The sequence below is a fragment of the Ptychodera flava genome, chromosome 14 (genome assembly GCF_041260155.1).
Source record: "Ptychodera flava strain L36383 chromosome 14, AS_Pfla_20210202, whole genome shotgun sequence".
Lineage (NCBI taxonomy): Eukaryota > Metazoa > Hemichordata > Enteropneusta > Ptychoderidae > Ptychodera > Ptychodera flava.
The window spans coordinates 12,725,279-12,748,111 of NC_091941.1; the positions used below are offsets into that span (position 1 = coordinate 12,725,279).

The window sequence follows — 22,833 nt, forward strand, 5'->3', positions numbered from 1 at the left end:
TACTGTACAAATAATTATGCATCAAGTATGTGTGGTTTTAACATGAATTATGAGCATTGTTTATTTAAAATATCCTTAAAAGTATTTTGTCTGAGAAGTTACTCTAATGTTAATGAAACATTTTTGCGTAACAAAGATCATACATCAATTGTACCGTATGTCATCACCATGTCATCATGATGTAATGTGGGTATCTTTGTGTATATGCACAGACTTAATTGTTGTTGTACAATGATGCATAGACAAATCTCCATATTTTTTGTGTCTTTCTTTATGGACGACTTAATATTTACATGTACCCGTAATGCTTATAATGAAAGATGAATATCATTTATGGTAACTATGATGAAGGCAGTGACTGTATAAATAGCATTATAGTGAAAAAAATTTATCCTGTTATCTGATATGTTTCACATATGTTACTTTACATCCAACCAGTCAAATGTGTGTGTTAAATTGTGTTCTTCAACTCTGTTACCATGCAGAGCAATCTTTAGATAATTTGTTGTTGTCTTTCTGCTGTTTTCACAGCCTCAGTTGGAAGGAACACCTGTTTGAAATAGTGCTACCAAAGCCATGTAGTGTAGGCCATGTAGATGTCAAGTTCATCCTCCACAACATGTGTGACTTCATACCCAAAGTGCAAGTCACCCTTCTCAAGCAGAACTCCTCGAACATTGGACGATCACCTAGTAGTAGTAGTATCAAAGAGGATATCAGCAAGAAAAAACCTACAAAGAGTATATCGAAAAGTAAGAAAGGTATTGTAATGCATTTGCATATTGTTAACGTTGGGCGGCTTCAATAATATTCTCTGTTTGCCTTTTGTGGGCAGGTAGGTTTCAATGTACATGATGAAAAACGAACACAGTGTGTAAAGGTATTAAAAATAAAAAAAAATGTATAAATAAATGTATTTCTTCAGCTGGTTGAGAAACCCAGCTGAATACATTTATGTTTTATTTTTGTTACAGAGAAAATTCCAATGAACATTAGTGAGACAACTGACCAGCCCAAGGGATTGTCATTAGATGAAGAGTTTGATGTGAACATTGACCAGCTAGGACCCAAGGAACCCAAAGAACAGAACATAAACCTCAGCGAGAACTCGGAAGCTCCCCCTGAGTTCTCCACACCCTTGGGTCAAGGACTTGAGAGTGAAAGCGAGATGAAGTCCACGTTTTTGGAGAAGCACAAGATTGATGTGATCTGCGGTCCGATTGATATCAACTCATCCATGGACATGAGTGGCAGAGGTGGTCTGATAACCATGACCAGTCATGATTTGCTGAAGATGAAAAGCAGGTCATTTCTCCTTCACATCCAAGCCACTGAGTCCCCAGAGAATGAAGCCAATACCAGGAAAAAGATGGCAACAACTGGCAAAGGTGAGATAAACAGTCAGCAAACTCAAAGGAATGTCAATCTCTTCAGGCAGTAGTACTGATATTTAATGTAAACTATTTAGGTTCCAGGCCAACTGACAGCATGTATTATCAAGAAATTAATATAGTGATGAACCTGCCATAGCTACAATCAACAAAATTGGTTCATTTAACCAACAGGGAAAAATTAAAAGTAGATCTATGGGTCAGTAGCCCCATCACATTATGTTTACCATAAGAGTTCCCGAGTCAAACTACGGTTTTAAAAGCATAGCAGATTTCCTCATAAGTCCCCTCAACTTTGTCATTCATGTTGAAGGTGCATCAATAACATCCACTATGAATGCATATGGGCAGAGACTGAGTGCCACAGAGAGGCTGGCATCATCAACTCCAAATAAGGAAGTTGACAGTTACCATGGCTGTGATTGGATACAGGAGCTGTCAGTCACCATTAGAAGAACCAGAAGAACTTCAGTGCCACGTGATAGGTTGGTATGATTATTTTGTGTATTTAATTACATTGCGGTACACCAGCACATTTAAGTTCACAGCCTAAAATGCACTCAAAAAGAGGTTATTGATAACAGGAATCATTGTGTTTTAACAATGGATTTTGTCTGAGTAGCAGATTGCCATCCAGTAGTGTGTATGTGCTCTGATATTATGGAAGCAGCCCATCGAGAAAAAACAGCAAATCCCTCATAATGTTGTCTTTTTCATTTGACCTATGAAGATGCAAATGTGTTTCTTACTCTATTCTTTCAGTATCACCCAGTTTAAAAACTAAATTGCAAATTACCAAAAATAGTGATCTGTATACTCATCGTATGTACTTGTGTATGTCCACAGAATCCAGAGAGTGAAAATGCTTGAATACTCATCTTTTCATGAGAAGTTGATCCACGCTATCTGTGGGGAGGATAACTCCTTTGATGGAAGTGTTAGTTTCAGACACTATCAAGGCATAGCACTCGATATACTCTGCTGGGTTGCTGGCGTTCAAATCAGTGAACCTATTGTGTAAGTATGGAGGGACCAGCTACAATGTGATTGGGCAGACACATTTGGAATTATGTGTTGGTCAGATTGTATTGCTTGTAAAATCATTTGAATTATCACAGCAACTTAAACAACATACTTACACACCATTGCCCTTCCCTTTGATGACAAGAAATAATATGTTACTTGTGCCTCTAAGTTAAATATTTGTCCAAACTTGAAAAACAATCTCAGTCTGTCAAAATACTTACAGATAGCGAATCGTTCTTATTCCATATATATGTGTTTTGTTAGCATCAGACAATGTAAGTGAGTGGCATAACAGGTTGTCTTATCCAATGTTCTTTGTGTTCAGGTTGGGGTCTGACAATTTGGTGTTGAGTATCCAGAGACAGTTGCTATCACTCATCAAAACATGTATTATTGAAGCAGACAGAAGCATTGCTCACAAATTCAGCCAGCTAGTTGCACTGTGTACTGGGTAGGTATTCTGCAACATACTTACTGTGAACATAGAAATGGGAAAGAAAATACATATCCAAAATCGTTGAAACAAATGTTCTTAATGTTATCAGGTCACAGTTGAAGATACAAGTGAATTTTTCTCTTTAAACTTTCTATGAAAACCATTTAAACCAATTAGTATCAAGATAAGTTAGTTGTTAATGACTTGGTGTTCCAAGGCAGCTGTAACAAGCAAAATGATCTTTTCAAGGTTTGTTGATTGAAACCTATAACATTGATAGCAAGTTATGAAACTCTTTGCCATGCATGAGTCTACAGTTTGTGCTCCAAGGTATTCTGAATGAAAAGAAAAATATTTAAATGAAAAGAAATTTAACGATATCAAACTATCTGATGTAATTGCTATAAATATTTGTGGGAAATATACATGTATGCTGTAGTTATTAATTAGTTGAGTTGTTTAAAAATACAACAAATGATGCATGATGTGTATTTCTGTTCCATTTTACAGGCGTGCTAAACGGAGCAAAGACACTGACATTCTGAAATCCTTCAACATGTGTCTGTTGCATGCCATGCTGGAATGTCTTCCATACATTCCCTATGCCAGCTCTGCTGGATCCTTGCATTGGTTCTTTGTGCTTCTCAATCTTGTCAAGTCCATGGACCCAGAAAATACCGGAAAGGCCTGTGCATCCATGCTGACAGCCGTAGCAAAACAACTGCATGAACGAATGACCCCTCAACATCTCCTTCTCAGAGCAAGGTATGTACCAGTATAAGTTGTCTACAACACATTATATTTGTGGCTGTCAATGTGATTAAAAGATGTTTGGAAAGATAATGTTGTTCAGTGTGAAATATTTGATTAGAGCTGTGTATAGAAATGTTAAAAAAGCAGCACCAATGTTAACTTAGCGAGGTTCAACAAATTTGGTGTAGTCAAAATCATCGAAACTTTTAAATTTAGGGACTTTTACAAGAATAAGTGATGGTGACAATGTTTGTAGCCCATTTTGATATGTATGCCTGTTAATAAGTAAAGATTTGGCATGGTTACATGATAATCTCTTCTTGTCGCTGTCATTTAATCATTTTGTGCTCTCCCCAACAACAGGTTTGGTCTATATGGAACACCCCTAGAACCAGTGCTGTTTGATACAGAACCTGCTATGCCTACCAAACCATCAGCATCTAGTGGCAGCTCATCTGTGACTGGTAGTACCAGCAGTAGTAGTAGCAGTGCTGCCGCCCAACAGTCACAGCCACCCTTGACAACGCTACCTGGTGACGTGGAAGTGGACTTCAAAGACCTGCTTGGAGTCAACAATGGCAAGACGTCAACAACAGCGAGCAGTATCGTAGATGTGGGAACACAGCTTCTCAAGGGGCTACTGGAAGTGGAGCCACTTCACTTCTCTTGTGTTGCTACCAGTGAAGGAACCTATGTGGAGAAAATAGACACTGGTAAGTTTATGCGGGATGGTGTTTTCATAGCATTGTAATACTGTTAATAGACTGAGCATATTTTCAAAGAAAATGTCAATCTGCTTAGTTTTAAGTTGCATGAGAAATATAGTGATGGTAGTGATTTCATTTGGTTCAGTTGACTCAGGAATATGATCCTGTGCAGTTTCCTAAAGTGAGTCTGGATTATTGATGTAATGTCACGTGGCATTGATAGTTTGGCATAGATTTTGTAGTGAGGTCAATGTTATGTTTTGCTGCCATTTATATCAATGATAAGCCTAGTTCTAGTTTTGTGCATCTCTTAGTGACATAGGGTATGTGACCCTTTGTATAGTTGGCTGCAGGAGAATTGTTTTAAATATATCAAATCACCCTGTCTCTTCAGGTGGAACCACCAATACCAGTGTTATCCCCACTGCTCTGGGCCCTGGCCCATCTACTCTGAGCGAGAGCACCACCTCAACCACCACAACATCAGCTCCGGGTGCTGCAATGAGTGCCTTGTCAGGTGCCATGGCTTCAGCTGAACAGCAACTTCAGATCCTGCAGCAGAAACAGCAACAGCTGATCAAGCTACAACAGCAGGTAGATATGAAAGCTTGTCACATCCCACATCGCAGTCCCAGCTATGGCAACCCCCTCCCCCACCTTCGCATATACAAATCTCATCACAACTCAGTACAACATGTAACTCAATGAGTGTATAACAATTGCTAACTGGTCCTGCCTTGTGTTCTGCACCATCAACTCACCACCATCATTGGCATATGGCTGGGCTCTGCTTTCACTCAGAATACGCTGTTTCTAAAATAGACCAATAACACGGCATAAAACTACTATGTGTACACAAAACCAACAAAACAGAAACGCATAACATTAAGCATACAGTCTTAACTCAATCTTATTCTTTAATGTAATCGTAATGTTCACAATCACATGTCACTGAGCAGTCTGTCTTTTCTGTCATTTCTTCCCACCACTCTCAGAAGCAGAAACTGGAAGAAAAGTTACAGATGGGTTCCGCTCCTGGTAACATCTCCTATCAGTATTCTACTGAACTATTCCCTGCTACGCCTAAGAACACGCCTTTCTTTATGACTCCACCACTAACACCACCCAATGAAATCCTTGTCGCTGGTGAAGAAGGACTGTACTCCCTGGGGAAAACATTTGCCAAAGTTGTCTCCCAAAGTGTCAAGTCCAAGGTAAGATGGCAAGGGTGTTCTGCACATGTCACTTGCTATTCGGGCTGGTTTTGCATGCATCCAACTATGGGATGTCTTTTGTTATTGTTTGACAGACTGCAGTACAGACAGCATTGCTCACAGAACAGTTGTCACAAAACACTGAACTTTCCTTTTTAGTTTCATAATGCATCATGACATCTCTCTACATCTTCTTTCAAGGCAGTACAAACTTCTTGTTGCCCATCTTTGATTACATTTTTTTCATTGTGATTGTCGTATGTACTTGCAGGGTACTGGCACCAAACCTGCCCCAGCTAGTGGCCCCTTACCCCCAGCCAATCAGTGTCTTTTACAGCCACCTCAGCCACATGTACTTGTGGTGGAAAGAATGCATTCAGGTAAGCGTTTTTCTTCATGTCAAAATGCACTGATGAATCCTTTCACCTCCTGTACCTACACAGATGAACAATTTTGTCCCTTACAGTTGTGACCAAAAGATGTTCGTACAGGGAGAAAAAAACATTTAATATTGTTAATAGAATGAATTTCGTTCTAGCTTACTTGACAATCTAGAATCTCTCCCACATAATTAAAGCAAAATAATTTGGTCACTGTTCATTTGCATTCACAGTGATATAATGCTAAAGTAATTTATCCTTCAAATTTGAAGTCAGCTTGCATTTCATATGCATACCAACACCTAACACACTTAAAATCGCTCACTTGACAGGGGCCCGTAGATTTGCACTGTTAGATTTTGGACATCCTGTCCTGTTGACTGATGTGTTCATACCAGCCTGCTCAGACCTGTCATCACTGTCTATTGATGTGTGGGTCAAAGGTGAAGAGATAGATGGGCGTCGTCTTGTGGTTGCCATGGACATTGGTGACAGGTCATTGATCCTCAGTGATCTCTTACCACCAGCTGTTTGCAGATACATCAAGGTAAGCAAAATTTTTATTTTTTATTTATTTATTCATTTATGTGCATCAGGCTCTAGGCCCATAGAAACAACAAGGAAAACACGATTAACTTAAAAAAAATTAGAAAAAACAAAAAAAAACAAGTAACTTGCAGGTATGCACACTTTAATAATATACCAATTTTCAGATGTCTTAATTCTATTGATAAAATTCAAGCCTAATTAGTTATCTGATGTACACAAATATGACTCAATATACTTCAGTAAAACATGTTCTAAAATGTTTGAAAATACAGGGGATAAATGCAGTAGGTCTATAGTTACTTTTATCAGCTACATCACCAGATTTAGCTTTGATAATGGGCACCAGCACAGTAAAATCATACTGGTAGATACCTATGTATCATACACACTCATTGAAAATGATTGTTTAAAGTATAGCAAGTCTATCACTGGCATATATTTACATGCTCAGTCACAGTACCGTCAAATCCACGTACTTTACCCTTTACAATATTTTCAATAGCGTGCCCAATATCCTTCACTGTAAATATACTCTAAGAATGCTCAATATTTCATAAAATGCCTTCAAATTATCGATTGCTTGCTGACAAGAGTTTATAGAAATTGTGTCTTGTTGAGAGAAAGATACTCAGAAATCCACCAAAAAATTAGAGAGCGTGAAATACAACTTCCTCGGCAAGCAAAGTATGTCTTTGTGGTTAAGTTCATATTTCAAGTACTTCTGAAGCCTTCCATCCCAGTTGCTCCAGATGTTGTAGGTCTGATGTATCCTTAGTGATGGGACTGAACTGACGTTTGATTTACAAAGGGGTTACATAACTTCATGCTATGGAAGTTCTTGATTTATGGCCTATCACATTGTCAACATTAAGTCCTGTCCAAATTGAATAAATTACCACAATGTACTACCTCCAGTTCAGTGGAAGCTTATATGTGCTATGAGATCAGTTTACTATTGAACTTTTCATTTGTGTTTCTATGAAGTAACTGCTACTTTGCAAAGACACCTATAGGTTGAATAAATTGTGGAACCTTGAATAAGACAAAGACCAGAAAAATGTCACTAGATACACGCAAAGAAGATTGTAAACATGTTGAAAAGTTTCCTAAATTATCTTCATTGTGTTGCCTTCAGATAACTGTAATTGGGCGATATGGTGGTAACATGATGCGATCTAAGATCCCAGTTGGGTCATTCTATGGTCACACATATATCCTACCCTGGGAGAATGATGACAATCTGCAGACACCGGTAACTGGCGGTGTGATCCATGAGAATGGCATCTTTCAAGTTGATCACCACCTTGGCTCTCTGATATCCCTGCAAGAAGACTTGCAGTGTAGGTACAGCCTGTCCTGCAACCGATTGGAAACCCTGCTTAGCGGGATTGATCTTCCCCAGTCTGTGGGGAGCAGTGCCCAGTTCTTTGTGAGAAAGAACAGTGAGAAGAGTGAGGAAGACAACAAGATCCACCAGGCTTATCACGAGTGCATGCAGTTGCAGTTACAGTTGAATCTTGCCCACAGGGCAATCAGTAGAATGAAAAATGCATGTGGGTCACTGCCAAGTAAAGTCATTCAAACTCAGAGTACAGCAGCTCTGTTGAAGCAGACGTCCAGTGATCAACTTAGAGTTATAGCGGAATACTTGTTAGATACCCTTCTAAGTATATGTAACAGTTCACTGAAATCAATGCCCAGTACTTTGTTCCGAGTGTTTGATATGAATGTGTGTGATGCACTGTTCAAGCATCTATGTGTGGCTGGGACACCAAAGACTAGGATACGATGCGGTGCTCTCTTGGTAAAAATGTGCGGCATTCAACCATGGTGGGGAGAATTCCTTGCCAATGCCTTGCAGGAATACTTCAACTCAGAACAGACTATGGTATTCCCACAGGACAGGTGAGTGTTACTGGCATTGAAAGTTGTTTCAAAATGTTAATCTTAAAAACTAGGGTTACTGTGGAATATTGAAAGTTTGCAATAAGTAAACAAAATAATGGACTCTGCCAATGACAGTGTCACTTGATAATGTACCAGTAGTTTCTGTGCCAATAGCTCTTATTGGTTGAACTCTTAAATGCAGTGACTGGCTTCTCCCTAAGGGGATTTTTAGTAGGGCCACCCCTCTGTGTTTGGATAAATCTGTTCATATGTTAATAACTGCATGAGAATTAAGTTGCACAATACAAACATATACAAATGAGATATCGCTATGTAAATTAGCCAGCCCTCTGTTTTTTCCAAGCTGTAGAGAACACTGTCAAGCCATATCACACATGGTAGTATCAATGAGGAAGATCAAATCCATTTCCATGTAATAATTTCTAACTAAACTGATACAATGCATATATATTTCTCCTGTCTGTCTTGCTCAGGTTGTTTGTGTTGTTAGCAGTGCTTGGTCAAAAATCCATTGCTTGTAATAATTCCAGCAATGTGTTGGAGCATCTGCTGAACTTGTTAGCCAAGTTGCTTGCACCCCTGCAATCAGGCCATGGACAGTATTACATCATCAGTGGAGGAGGTGAGTTAGAGTCCACCAACAGTCTATGGATGGATGAGTATGTTACTGGCATACATTCTGAGTTACTAGTAACAAAACCAAGATGGGATATACAAAAGATTAGGTCCATATGTAGGAAAAATCAAGGAGGGGAAACAAGATCAAACTATTTACAGGACATTGGGGTGAACATTTTAAAGTAGCTGTGAATCCAAGTGTAATTTATATACAACCTTCCGTGTTTAAAAGAATTGTTTGAGATAATCTCTGCTTAATAATCTGTACTGCAGAAATTTCACCAATATGTCACTTCTTTATCTAGGGATCGTCAATCAGTTTGATTTGAAACAGCAGTATAAAATACTGTATCAGTTCTGCTTGGAAATCCTTACTGAGTTTGGTTGTCTTTAAGCTTTTGGCCATAGTTGTCATACTATCATTATCAATTTGATTGTGTCATGCCAGTGCATGAGATTGTGAGGATATAAATCTTATCAGTATTTTTTGTCCATTACAATTTCTTTGGATGGTATTTTTGAAAGTGATTGAAAGTTTGATTGGTATACAATAATCATGCATAGTTTGGTATTAAAAAAAAACATGTATGGCAGATAACATGGCTTGCTCAAGTATACGCCCCTCTCCTAGTATTGTGTTGCCAAACTAGAGGCTTATACTTGGACAAGTACGATATTGCACACACATCTTGTTCAGTATGTATTCCTTGTGCTACAATCTTTTACAAAATAACACAATCTCAAAGTTTTTAAAACGATTTTGTTCCAGGTTCCCTCGATCTATCTCTCATAAGCTGGGTCCTGCTGTTCCTTTCCCGTACACTTGATAGCACTGTGGGCAACAACTCCAGCAGTGATGAAGATGATGGTGATATAGAAAGCAAAGCCAACAACAAGGATAAGGAAAAAGGTAAGGTTATTTTTTGCAGGGGTTAAGGAACAGATATAGGATTTCAGAACATGGAAAATATTACTGCCCTTCCTTGATATGATTGATTTATTTACCTTGGATCCCCTGTCAATGGCTTTAGAACCCTTGTAGCATGCATTGATATAATGTCCTTTGCAAACCCCATCTGAACCCAGGTGAGATTCCAGAAATTTGGATGAAATGCACCTGAATTTGTACCATAGTGACCAGCTGTAATGCAAATTTGATACAGATACATCACCACATTGTTTGTTCATTTGTATCAATAAGAAGCAGTTTTCATGAGATTGCAGGAATTGGATGCTTGCAGTTATATGAGCCCCTTTTTAAAATGTATCCAACAGCCAGGGTAGCTCTAGCAAAATGATAAGGGAAACCACTGTAACAGACACTGACCTGCATCAAGGACAAATGAGTCAATTTTTTGTTTATGATTTGTAGGAGGTTCATCGTCAAGTAGTGTGAATGGAAACCGATGGGATTTCATCACCAGTGACTTTATGGCACAGTCTCATCAGTCTAGTGGAGTGAAATCTGTCAATCATAGCAGATTGCATAGAAGACGACTTAAGAGACAACTGATGCACCACAAACAGCAACTAATGGATCTGCAGGTAAGCGCTTTCTAATCATTGGTGACTTAATTGACAGCCATGTGCCTTCTCTCTACCACATGTTGACCCATGATAAGAGGCTTGAAACTGTGTCCAAAATTTAATTTATTAATTAGACAGACATGTTCAAAGACACAAAATGTGTTCAGTAAGAGCCATTGTTGACATATTATTAGTACTGTGTCAGAAGATAATGATCAAGGTTACTAATTCATCTTGGAAACTTATCATGTCATTCGTAGGCCAAGCACAAGATGATTTCAAGTCAGCTGAAGGAGGAGGGCAAAGGTCAAGATCTAGTAGTCCAACAGAAATTAATGAAAGAACTCAAGCAAAGGGCATCTAAGGTAATCCCCATTCTGTGAAAATATTTGATACTCCCTTCTGTGATAGGGATGTATTTCTCATCGGAATTGACATGTGCTATTATAGTTTTTCAATACCAGCTGTCTAATCCATGATGTCTACTGTGATAGTTTTTCCACACCAGCTGTCTAATCCATGGATGTCTAATGTTATAAGTTTTTGTGAGTTTATCACATACATGTACAGGAATGTCCAACTTACTGTGGTGTGTGTATCCCCTACAGCACTTTAAGGACTTGCTGATGCTTAGACGGATGACTAACAAAGACACGACAAAAGGTGACAAGGATGAAGGTAACAGTCAAGGGGAGAGAGTATTGGATGTAGAGCCACCAGTCTTCCAGTTACCAAGGGACAAGAGCATTCCAGTGGTGCAAGGTCTTATGGCATTGCTGCTGTCCATGGACTTCACCTGTCATGTTGATTTGTTCCTCGTTACTTGCAAGGTGAGTATATATAACAAGCAAGAGATACTGATGCTGAACACTGTTTAAAATGACAAGAAAAAGTGGTAAGGCATTCAGCTTTGGGAAAGTTTTAATCTTGTTAAGCTCAAATAATTGTCATCACAGTTGATAAAATTAACTTAGGAGTATCCACTTTTCAATGGAGTTGCAGTTTTAACGATATCACACAAATGTATGATTTGGTATGCCATCCATTCAGTGCCCACCTGATTCTGAACATGGCTTTTTTCAGAACATCGAATAAAAATCAGTATTATCAGGTTTTGATGTTGATTCATAGTATATTTTGAAGTTTTACAAGCAAAAATCTGGTGGTCAACTAAGTTAACTCAGGTGAAATAATATAAATTTATAACTACTTATACAGTGATGAATGTGAATGGTATACCATATGTTTTCTTATCAACCAGGTTTTAGCCAGGATATCCAATGCATCACGACCAGCAATCACATTACCTGAAATCATGAGTGAAGAACAGCTTGAACAACTGTTGTTGCTGTGCGCTGGCAGTAATTACAACCGTGGTCATGTCGCCTGGGGTGGTCCATGGGCTTACCATGCTATCGCTACTCTACTTCTAGATGTCTTAGAAGGTAACATCTGTCAATTTTCAAGTCGTGCTCAAATTTAGAATTGTGTTCATGACAGATATCCAATGCAAAAAAATGAGTCGGTTGAACAATTTCAAAATGATCCAAGAACAAGACATCTATTATTAAACTCTATTTCTTTGTGATATTCAGAATACATTCTGAGTTGGCAAGTGGGCAATGGTGTCGTACGAATGTCTTTTTCTGTCTTTGAGTGTTGTGAACAGCTCAAGAAACACTCACTGTTGACGTTGAAATACAGCAAATGCACAAGGAGCTTGTGCCAGCATTGAGAAATCTTCCACTGTCATAGATTTCACTAACATCTACATTTGTTATGTACATTTGTGTTTTGCTATTTCAGACGTTTCTCATACTGTAACAAACTCAGATTCTTGACACTGATACTAAAATGAACATTTTCAAACCGTTTTGCTAATTTTATCTTTCTCAGGAGAGCGATTATACCCAATCTCTGCACTTTGTGCTAGTAATGTCACAGATGAAGATATATCAGCATTCTCTACAGAGACTGAAGACACATTGCAACAGTCAACATCTGTATCACCAGCCAATGGAACAACATCAAATGAAGTTCCTGAAACATCAGGTAAAGTGTTGTGGACATTGTTGTTTTGGGTTGAATGGTAGTCACAGGATTCAGGTGAATGGAATGGATGACTTATAAATTGGTATGAACCAAGAAGCAAATTAAAAAGTGTAACCAATGTGACACAAATATGACTCTACATACAGGTTTGATATACTCTGTTTCAGCAAGATACGTAGACATATATCATTATTACATATGTGCTCTATGTTTCTTTAAGTGGCAGTCTCTTAAATGAAATATGTATTATATAGGAATATCATCCTATGAAAGTGTAATATTTCAGTTAAAAACATGCTATTCACAACACATACCATTCAGTGGAGTATATGTTTCAGTGAAAAATACCTACGTGTCATTATAAACAATGAAAACATTAATCTGAACAAGCTGAACAAGCAACCAAGTTATTGCATTCTAATTTCTTTTGTTGTTTGTCTAAATATCCTGCTTTCAATAATTTTAAGGTGCATTTTCAGAATCAATGAAAGCAAAACATTATCGAAGACAAACCTGTTCATTTCCTCTTCAGGAGCTGCATCAGCAAGTGCAGAGGAAAGTCAAGGCAAAGCAGCAACATCAGTTGAAGAAGTTCCGGAGGAAACACCGGATCCACAAATGGCGGACTTTGAGGACATGGGAAAGAAGGAGTTTATGGAAGAAATGAACTTTCTATGCAATCAACTACACGATTGGAATCCAGCTGATGAAAAGAGTAAAACCAAGCTACAGCAGAAGGCTGCCTACATTGCCAGTATGAGTTCAGCGTTAGCCCATTCTGCAGCTGCACTGGCCACTGCTACGTCAAATATGAACCATTCTGTAGGTAGCAGTGCCAAGTACCATGTTGGAAATCACTTTGATAATGATCCTGCAAAAGCGGCGGCAATGACATCCACGATGAATGTGTCAATGGCGATGGATTCAAGGCTAGAAGTTGGACTTCAGCTCAGAGCAGAATGGTTCCTGAAGATTGTTTCGGTAATGGAGGCAGATTCAGTGGTTCAAGCTTTAAGTGCACCTTTAGTACCGACACCCGGAGTGTACTGTGGCAGCAACAACCAGGGCTTTGACAGCCCACAAACAGACGATGCATTGTTCTCATCCTTGCAGGCCATTGTTACAACATCATCAGCTCAAATGCTTAGCTCCTGCTTTGATCACCTGTTTTCTCTGCTACACCTTCACCGGGTCAACCTTGATTCATTGCTTCAACTCTGGCTGACCTTGAACGAGAACTCCTCAGACACTGAGAAGAACGAGAATTGTCAGTTTGATGCCACCATTGTACCCAGTATACCGCTGAGTCAATCTTCCATATCTAGCTTACTAGCGTGTCTCGCATGGCAGTACAATCTACCAGTACACACTTGGTCTCTAGCATTTCACTCTCTGGCTCTGCTGGCCAACATGAAAACGGAAAGCAGTGGGAAAGACACCGTGTGGATGGCAAACGCCATCGTTGCTGACAGTAATCTTTTGCCAGCCCTGACCAAGTTTCTGTCCAATGTAATGTGCCAAGGAACAACTTTGATGGGCCAAACACACTTACAGGTAAGATTATGTGACAATGTCTTGGTTTTCTATGAGCTGTTCATTATTATTTCATGAGACTGTTTGTATCCACCTATCTGTTATGTGTATGAGTCATCAGCTTACTAGTGTTTAATTTGCATCCCAGTAACTTAAATTAGTGAATAGGATTTGCTGCCTTGAACTTGACGCATCCTGTTTATCTCGAGGAACTTCAAGATTGGAGTATCTTGCAAGTCCCATGACATCACCCTGTGATCAAGAACACAATATACCCTGTTGCGTTACTAGTTACCCACCACTATTCACGTCATTATTTGCGTAAAACAATGAGTCTATAAATTCCTGAGTGTGCTTTTATGACATTGATTTATGACATTCCTGCAGGTTGGGCCATCAGCTACTCAGGCCATGTATGAATTCTTGATGAGACTTCAAGTGAGATGTACTGCATCAGAGCCATCAACTATTGACTCCCTGAAGGAATTAATGCTTAGACTGGTGTACAAGCTTACGATTGAAGGGTAAACTATCTTTACATATTTTGCTCAAGTGTACTTATATATCCCAGTTATTCATTATGTACACCTGTAAATGGTAATTGTGTTTTATAACTGTTACCAGATGGTTTTCAATTTTTGTGTATACATATTGACCACAATCCAGATCACACTTTTGACTACAAATGTTGGTAGTCTGTAACCTGTGCATTGTGGCCTTCAATACAATTCTTATGTTGTTTGTGGCATAGTTTCATAAGCATTGAGTATACATTTGTCACCTCTGAACATTTACACATTACTCAAAGGTCATAATTTCCTCCTCAGCGCTCTTGTATTTTCCGCTCTCAACATTGTGATTGTATTTATATCTTCCTGAAAGCTGCCACTCAGAAGTATGTATTTTGAACGTATTTTTTTTGGTGCAGGGGAGCTTTCCAGATTGGTCAGGGGCCTCTTGATGCCCAAGTCAAGCTGCTTGATTTCATCCTTGATCAGAAATATGAGCCGACAGATATCACCACGGCAGTCAGCCTGATAGAGGCTGTTGCCATCCTGGTGCACAACCACATCAAGACGACCGAGAGATTGACCTGTCGCAGCTCCTCAGAGGGAAGTGTCAGTGCAAGATCCTGTTTTGGTGGTCTCTTTGCTAACATGCTGAGACCTGGAGACTCAAGATCTACAGTTGGTGAGGCAAACAGGGATCTCCTCATGTGCTGCTTACTCAGGCTTGTCAGCCACCTGGTGGCTGTCCCGCTGAAACAGGAAAGTGGAGGACAGAGCAACCGTGCTGGCATCAGGGCGAATGAAGAAGAAACTGCGGGGGTTCCCAGTGCTCCACAGACTTTACCAGTCGGGGATAATCGCCCTGATGTTTACAAGCTGAGTGCAAACCAACCTCAACAACAGCAGCAAACACCTGTGCAGAGTCCTACCACCAGTCTGAGTGATGAGGAGAAGACAGGGGAACAGCAACAGGAACAGGTGACCCAAGACGAACAGCAGGAACAGCCTGCAGAGTCGGCACAGAAAAAGAAACCCGTCAGGTGCAGCCACAACATCAGTGGCGAAAACGGAAACACTCCAAAAGTCAAGTGCATCAGTGATATTGTACTTGGCAAATTAAGCACAATGTTGCATTTCTTAGGGTCTCTAAGTCACTGTAACAGTAACACCATGGCCATGATCATAGGGAGTAGCGGACTCTGCCAAGTGACAATGACAGAAAGTTTTAACTCTGTAGATCCCCTCTCCGTGGGCGATGCTATATTTCATGTGCTGTGCATTCTGAACATGAAAGCAACGTCAATGGAATTGATGCTGAGACCCGTGCTTGAGTACCTGTCCTGTGGTAACAACATGGGAATGACATCAACATCACTGCTATCAGAACCCTTGCTGTGGTGTGTCCTGAGAACACTGGATTGTGAAGAATCTCTTAGAGTCTTTTATGAGCTTGGTAAGTTAAAATTGTCAGTATAGGGTAATATGCACCTCAAAAGGAAAAGTTTTCCACTTTTGCTCCAGATTCCCCAAGGAAACTTTAAACTTGTTCCTTTATAATCAGGAATAAAAAATCAAGTGTCGCTGTTCAAAGTTTGAAATTAAAATGATATATTTCTGAAATTTACCAATATTTGAAATTCAAAATAGCCACTGTACCTCTGTTGGGAAAAATTAAATTTTTGATTTTCACAAAAACAAGATGGCGAAAAGTTCAATATTCTACAAGCTTTTAAAAATGAATCAACAGAAGAAGTAGACCAGTAAAGTATTGTCGAAGTTCAAGTTTCTTAAAAACTGTTCTGGAAGCGCATTCTACCTTTAATAGTCAAGGGAAGATCAACATAGATCTTAGAGTTCACTTCTTATCACTGTATGATATGGATGTGCACACTTCCTATCACTGTTACAACTATTGGCAGGTATTTTAGTGAAAGTCAGCTTTCAGAGTAATGTGAATTTCTAGGTAGCTTATTGATGGACAATTTACCTCAAGAGGCCATTTTTTTTATATCAGTTGCATCCTTGAATATTTAACCCTATGCCTGCTTTGTCATCTAACTTTCAATTGAAATGAATCAGTGATGTGTACATATCACTAAGTTAATTCTTCTGTGTATTTTAACCAGGTGGTATACAGGTGATCTGTAATAACTTGGTACTGAGTAACAGAGCTGTAATAAATATATCACCTAGTCTGGTATCAACAATCATGCAGTACCTAGGCAATGGGGGTAAGTCACCTCCACCCGCCAACACAAAGTCATCTAAGAACACTGGTGTTGACTCAGATCCAGCCGAGGGCCTTCACAACTTTGCTCCCTATGGTAAGTATAAGCCATACCTTGGGGCAGAAAACATGAAAAAAAGAGTTGATCTGTCTTGTACAAATGGAATGAAAATATGAGTTGTGCTGTAATCTTTAACAATTCATCATGATGTATGTAGACTTTATGAGTGCAAATAAATGTGAATAGCATTCTTACAAGATAGTATTTATTGTATCTTGGAGGAGATGAATTCTAATCAGCAGCAGGCCATGTTTCCCAGAAAGATGCTTCCTTATTCATCTATATTAACTGCAACATGTTCAATGTTCATGCAGAGAAACTATAAAGGAGCTGATGTAGAAATGTGAAACTTTATAACTTTCCCTAACGTCTCTGACAGAATATAAATTTTACGATGTCTGTGTGGTCTGTATTTTTTGAAGGCTCAATATCATCAAGTAGTCCAACAGCACAACCAGCCGACGTGTTGTTGCAGTCCCAGCCACCTCACCGTAGAGCCAGATCAGCTGCCTGGTCCTATCACTTCTACCCTGATGAAGCATGGTGTGATCTCACAATCTCACTACCCAGTGCAATATTACTCAAAGAAATTCAAATCCAGCCACATCTCACATCACTTGCTAGTAAGTGAACTCATCTTGTTCTGTGTGAAGTTGAGTGGAGTATCAGTCCAAAGTTCACAGTTTTCCTGCTACGAGGTTACTCTGACTATTTGACCTGATGTTAGTTCAATATTTTATTTGTCCATTCCAAGTTGCCCCTTCCATTCAAAGTTGCCCCTTCCAATTTTACCATAAAGTTTTGCGACATTTTTCCTACACACAATACCATGTCTAAAAGCTGTCACCATAACAGTCAGGTTTTGGGAAGTTTATCTGTGCATACTGTTATTATTGTGAACATCTTTTCATAAAATGCATGCTGAAGGATTATGGTATCATCAGAGTATGTGACAATACAGTGACAATACTGTGAAGCAACTTCAAATCTTGGGGATAGGATTCTAGCATAGGTGACCAGGGTAAAATGCATAGAACATGGTGATCGCCTGTTCCACTAAACCATGGATGTCTCCCTCTATACCCACAGCTTGTCCAGCATCAGTGTCTGTGGAGATCAGCAGAGATGGTTCAACTATGGTACCAATCAGTTCACCTATATCAACCAGTGGTCTCACGTTCATCAAGTTACAGCTGTCCAAACCTGAAGTGACCACCTCAATCTGCCTGAGACTCCACAAACCCAGGGACTCTTCCACTGTTGGCCTCTCTCAAATCATGCTGTTAGGACTGACTGCATTTGGCAGCACATCGAGCTCAGTCATTGTCAATCCTTTCCTTCCAACTGAGGATAATGTCACAAAGTCAAGGTGAGGAGGGTCAATGTAATGTTTATATTGTCCAGGTGTAAAGAAGTAATGTTGATAAATTCCATCATGGACCTTTGGATTTAGAGAAGTGATGTTTCTTTAATTGAAGAAGGAAACTGATTTTACCTCTAGATACTTACTGGCATGATATATTGCCGATGAAAATTTCTCTGATTAAAAAGCATGCCAGTACGAATCTAATGTACTCCTCCGCTTGTAATGAACATGTAACTAGAGAACAGAAAAACGTCCTGGGTCTCACAATCTGCAGATTGTGAAATACACATAGCAACTGTTGTTAGGATGAATGATGATAGTATCATTAGTTAGTCATTCCACACAAAAGCACTGATGCTGAAAAGATTCATATTGCTCACTATGCCAAACCTAAGAGTAAGACTGTATTTGGTGATTTGTTTACAGCATTGGTTGGTTGAGAATACTCCATCATTGTCTGACTCAAGTGAACACTGTGGAGCAGATCGTTGGCAGTGCTGCAGCTCCCATACCCAACCTGCTGACAACATGTGCCGCTTTGCTGCTGTCACCACACTGCACTGTCTATGCATCCAACATTGAATCAGTGTTGCTGAAGATAGGCCTACATAACACCGACATCGGCCTGCAGATCATTGATATACTCCTCAGAAATAATTATGGAACATCAGACCCAGGTAAGAATATAAGAAAGTTGATGTTATTTGAATTGATATAATAGTGATGATGAAGATTATGGTGATGATGGTGATAATGACGATGATGACGACACCAATGATTAGATGATGATGATGATGATGATGATGATGATAAAAAGGATGATGGTGGTGATGAAATTGATGGTAACAGTTGTTGTGTTAGTGTTGATTACGTTGATGACTTTGAAGTTGCAGTTCTCTATAACTTTTTCTTCATGCTGTTACCACTCAACAGAATTGATATTCTTTGATAAGCAGCTCTGCATTTTGGACTACTAGGTTTTCATCCCTACTGAAATGTGCTTGAATTCAATAATATAAGTATCACCTTCTTGTTTCAGACACAGCATCGTCTCTGTTGGGCAGATTGCATGGAACAGCCTCAGATTCAACTGTTGACATCATTTATCAGCTCGGAACGACTCAAGATCAAGGGACAATACAGAGGTAAGACCTTGCAAAGTCCAGTTTAGCAGGTCACTCAAAGACAACCAGTCTAGTAGAAGTCAATGAGCTTTACCAAGACACAGTTATGAAACATTAACTACAAAAAGTTGGGCCTAAATTTGTCATAGAGTTACAGAAATTTTGTATTGTATCCCTACTGTCCTAAGTGAAAGATACATATTATTGTTATATAAATGCTCATGTCAAATTTCTTTCAGGATGAAAGCTCTAGCAGACTGGCTTGGAGATACAGCCAGAGTGGCTCTGCAGAAACATGGACGAGAACACGGTGGTTCATTTCAACGTGCACCCAGGACACTGTCACCAGCTGAGCAGGGTCTGTCCATGCCCTCTGCTGCCCACGTACACTGTGTGGCCACAGCCATTTGGAAGAGCTATGAGAAACCAGTTGACTATGACCTGCCTAGTATACTTACCAAGGAACTGTTCAGGTAAGTTTTAGTGACGGTCACAGATGTGCTCGTGCATTATATCACGTTTATCAAGGAGTACTTGAGACAAGTAGTTTTGTTCACCGGAAATGGAAATTTACATTCTAAATTTGACAAAATGTTCATCTTACAGGAGAACAGGATCCATTTCACAGATGTGTCATATGTTGTATCCGATTCAAGTATTGAAATGGTAGTTAAGCTCACCTCTGTAACTTTAAACAATATTCACTGATCAAAATATCTTTCAGCTCGGTGTATGAGTGGTCAATGGTACTACCTCACAATTCTACCCTCAAGAGGGCAGTAGATTCAGTATTGTGTGCAATCTGTCATGTACAGCCCAAGTATTTCAATGTCTTACTGGAGTGGATGGGCATAACTATGGAAGGTGAACAAGACCGAGCTGGAGCACTTACAGGTTAGTTCCTGGACCATCTCAACACATGTACACTCATCCATACAAAGCATCTATATCAAATTTAAACCTTTTCACCACAAGATGAAACGTTCTTTGATTTATAAAGTATCCAATCCACCATAGTTAACAACTAGTAAACTAGTACCAACGCATTGTATTCATAGGATGCAAAGATTATGACCTATGTTACCACATTTATTTAATTCACTTGATGTGACAGGAAAGCCAAAAGTGAAACATTGCCATAACTTTCCTCAGTGTCATGTCTAGGGTATCAACGTTATACGACGATGATGAATGCATCGCTGAATAGTAACAGTAAACACAATAATTAAATTCCACAAGTGACACCATGACAAATTTTAAACATAATGTAATCTGTATAATACAAGCAAGAGGAAAACTGTCATTAGCTGAATTATTAGAATTCATTACCGGAGAATTACTGAGTTGATTTCATGATCGTTGTTTGACTTCAGATGACAGCAAGGATGCTAGCAGAGACAGGAGTGCATCACTTACAGATGACTCCAAGGAAGCAACTCAAGTTGGTGGCGCTAGTGCTGTGCCAGGCGATGACAGCATTGAAAACCAGCCACTGGTCTTGCAGGAATTTGGTCACATGATGCTGGATGAGTCTCACCTTCAGACGCTGGCTGTGGCATGCCAGTCACCGACAGCCATCAAGCAACTCTTGGATTCAGGTTTCCCGGCTGTGCTCTCTGAGGCACTGCTAGAGTTCTGTACCAGAGAAATAGCCAGCAGCACAGAGGGTTTGATCAGTGAGTCTGTAGCAGACAGTGCAAAGGGCATGGGGACATCTCCCAGATCCCCAAGGTCACCCCGGGGCAGAAGTAGAACTTCCTCTGTGACTGAGTCTGACTGTGGATATCTGTGTGTGACTGCAGATCTCATTGCCCCAGTGTTGAATTTCTTTGCCGGGGTGGCCTATGAAGACATGATGAAGGAATGGCTGGGAGAGGTCGAGGGGAACATCTTCTGGCCTGCTCTGTTGACGTTACTTTGCAATACAAACAACAATGCCCTCCAGCCACTAGTGTTTTCAAGTCCGAAGAAATCTCAGGTACTGAGCACCCAGTACAGAGCAGCAATAGAGACGGCCACAGTCAAGTTCTTCAGCAAGGTCATCTCAGCCCATCCAACGAATCAGCAGCTCGTCGCCAGTGTGCTTTGTGATGTTATAAGGAGCAAGAGCTCACAAACGAGTGTTTCTGGGTCAGCTATCTCAGGATTCACAAGGAGGCTGTTCCTGCAGCTGATGCTGGAGGATGAGAAGATACTAGCTTTCATTGATTCACCATGTCAGTTGTACAAGGGTAGGACCAATGCGTCAGCTAACGTCGTCCTTCATCCGCGCTATGGAACAGGACATAAGTTCAGAACACATGAAGTCAAGCTTTCATCTACGTGTGGGGATGTCCTATCAATGGTTTCAGGTAAGGACATTCTTTGAAAGTGAAGCAACTGTAGATAGATTAAATTCAAGGATCACAGTACAACATGCTCAGACTGAAAAATCTCATTGCAGTTACAGCTCGCTTTATGTTATAATGTTTGTGTACACATTTTAATATCTAAAGAAAATTTTTTAAAGACGCATTTATTTTAACATTTATTTATTTATTTTATAATTTATTGTAATTTTATTTTAACGATTATCTTTGTCAAAAAACACCAACTACATGCCCATCTAACGTAAATTCAATGCCCTGTGTGTCGTAGATACCCCACAGCTGACAGCCAAGTTAATTGAGACACGAGAGAAGCGTCACAAAGAAGACAGTAAAGCAGAGGAGAAACCTGAGAAACCAATACCTGAAGAAGAACCACCACAAGAGAATGGTGCATTGGAAGGTCTACAGGGGTCTATGGAAGTATTGGAAAATCTTACTGTTGCTGCAGGTAAACTCAGACAGAGTTATCTTTCATGATGATGCAAATCCACTCTGTCTTAGACTATTACACTAGGAAATGTGCATACTTGCTGCATTTAAATGTCTCTTTTAACACACAAGTGTAAGTCGTGTTAAATTACGTGCTTTTAAAAACTATCCTGGCATCAGGCTGAGCACCAGTATTGCATATCAAGTCTGTTAACAAAATATGTAGACTGTGGGTACATCATCTCCCAAACTTCAGTATTTGTCACATGAATATCAAAATGAAAAAATAGTGTCACCCAAGTATGAAACTGATAGAGAAACATCATCTTTTGTGTATGCAGGTATGAAAGTGAAAGGCAAGAGAGCTGAGAAGGCATTGCCACCACGCCCACCAAGCAGGAGAGGGAAGCCGTCGACAGAGAAACCAGTCTCAAGTGAACCCATGAATATACCTGTCCTGTCTCTGTACCACCAGCTGATACCCGGGCAGGCTTTGCCGAATGATCTGACCGTTGCACAGCTGTTGAAATTACTGCAAGACAGAGGGCTGCCACAAGGCTACCCATCACTGGATTTCTCCATGAAACTGAGTGCCAAGAAGTTCAGTTCATTTGCCAAGTCTGAGAGCGCAAAGAGGCTGAAAACTGATCAAGG

The 22,833-nt window shown here is 39.7% G+C and overlaps 1 protein-coding gene across 6 annotated transcripts in view; it reads left to right on the top strand.

Annotated features, from left to right (window-relative positions):
* Positions 1-22,833, top strand: part of LOC139149398 (dual E2 ubiquitin-conjugating enzyme/E3 ubiquitin-protein ligase BIRC6-like) — a 49,811-nt gene that overhangs the window by 13,828 nt on the left and 13,150 nt on the right. For 4 of the 6 annotated variants that reach the window (XM_070721134.1, XM_070721137.1, XM_070721135.1 and 1 more), the window contains exons 13-44: positions 532-761; positions 975-1,388; positions 1,705-1,876; positions 2,238-2,408; positions 2,743-2,868; positions 3,364-3,618; positions 3,970-4,319; positions 4,708-4,907; positions 5,309-5,527; positions 5,799-5,907; positions 6,240-6,454; positions 7,592-8,361; positions 8,838-8,986; positions 9,752-9,892; positions 10,355-10,527; positions 10,770-10,874; positions 11,118-11,339; positions 11,771-11,954; positions 12,406-12,561; positions 13,094-14,115; positions 14,482-14,618; positions 15,023-16,056; positions 16,730-16,927; positions 17,314-17,514; positions 17,981-18,260; positions 18,684-18,934; positions 19,297-19,402; positions 19,621-19,854; positions 20,106-20,275; positions 20,755-21,732; positions 22,019-22,198; positions 22,521-22,832. In XM_070721134.1, the coding sequence (XP_070577235.1) occupies positions 532-761; positions 975-1,388; positions 1,705-1,876; positions 2,238-2,408; positions 2,743-2,868; positions 3,364-3,618; positions 3,970-4,319; positions 4,708-4,907; positions 5,309-5,527; positions 5,799-5,907; positions 6,240-6,454; positions 7,592-8,361; positions 8,838-8,986; positions 9,752-9,892; positions 10,355-10,527; positions 10,770-10,874; positions 11,118-11,339; positions 11,771-11,954; positions 12,406-12,561; positions 13,094-14,115; positions 14,482-14,618; positions 15,023-16,056; positions 16,730-16,927; positions 17,314-17,514; positions 17,981-18,260; positions 18,684-18,934; positions 19,297-19,402; positions 19,621-19,854; positions 20,106-20,275; positions 20,755-21,732; positions 22,019-22,198; positions 22,521-22,832 (9,464 nt within the window). The remainder of the gene's footprint in view (positions 1-531; positions 762-974; positions 1,389-1,704; positions 1,877-2,237; positions 2,409-2,742; positions 2,869-3,363; positions 3,619-3,969; positions 4,320-4,707; positions 4,908-5,308; positions 5,528-5,798; positions 5,908-6,239; positions 6,455-7,591; positions 8,362-8,837; positions 8,987-9,751; positions 9,893-10,354; positions 10,528-10,769; positions 10,875-11,117; positions 11,340-11,770; positions 11,955-12,405; positions 12,562-13,093; positions 14,116-14,481; positions 14,619-15,022; positions 16,057-16,729; positions 16,928-17,313; positions 17,515-17,980; positions 18,261-18,683; positions 18,935-19,296; positions 19,403-19,620; positions 19,855-20,105; positions 20,276-20,754; positions 21,733-22,018; positions 22,199-22,520; position 22,833) is intronic. The other 2 variants (XM_070721136.1, XM_070721139.1) reach the window with 2 other exon arrangements.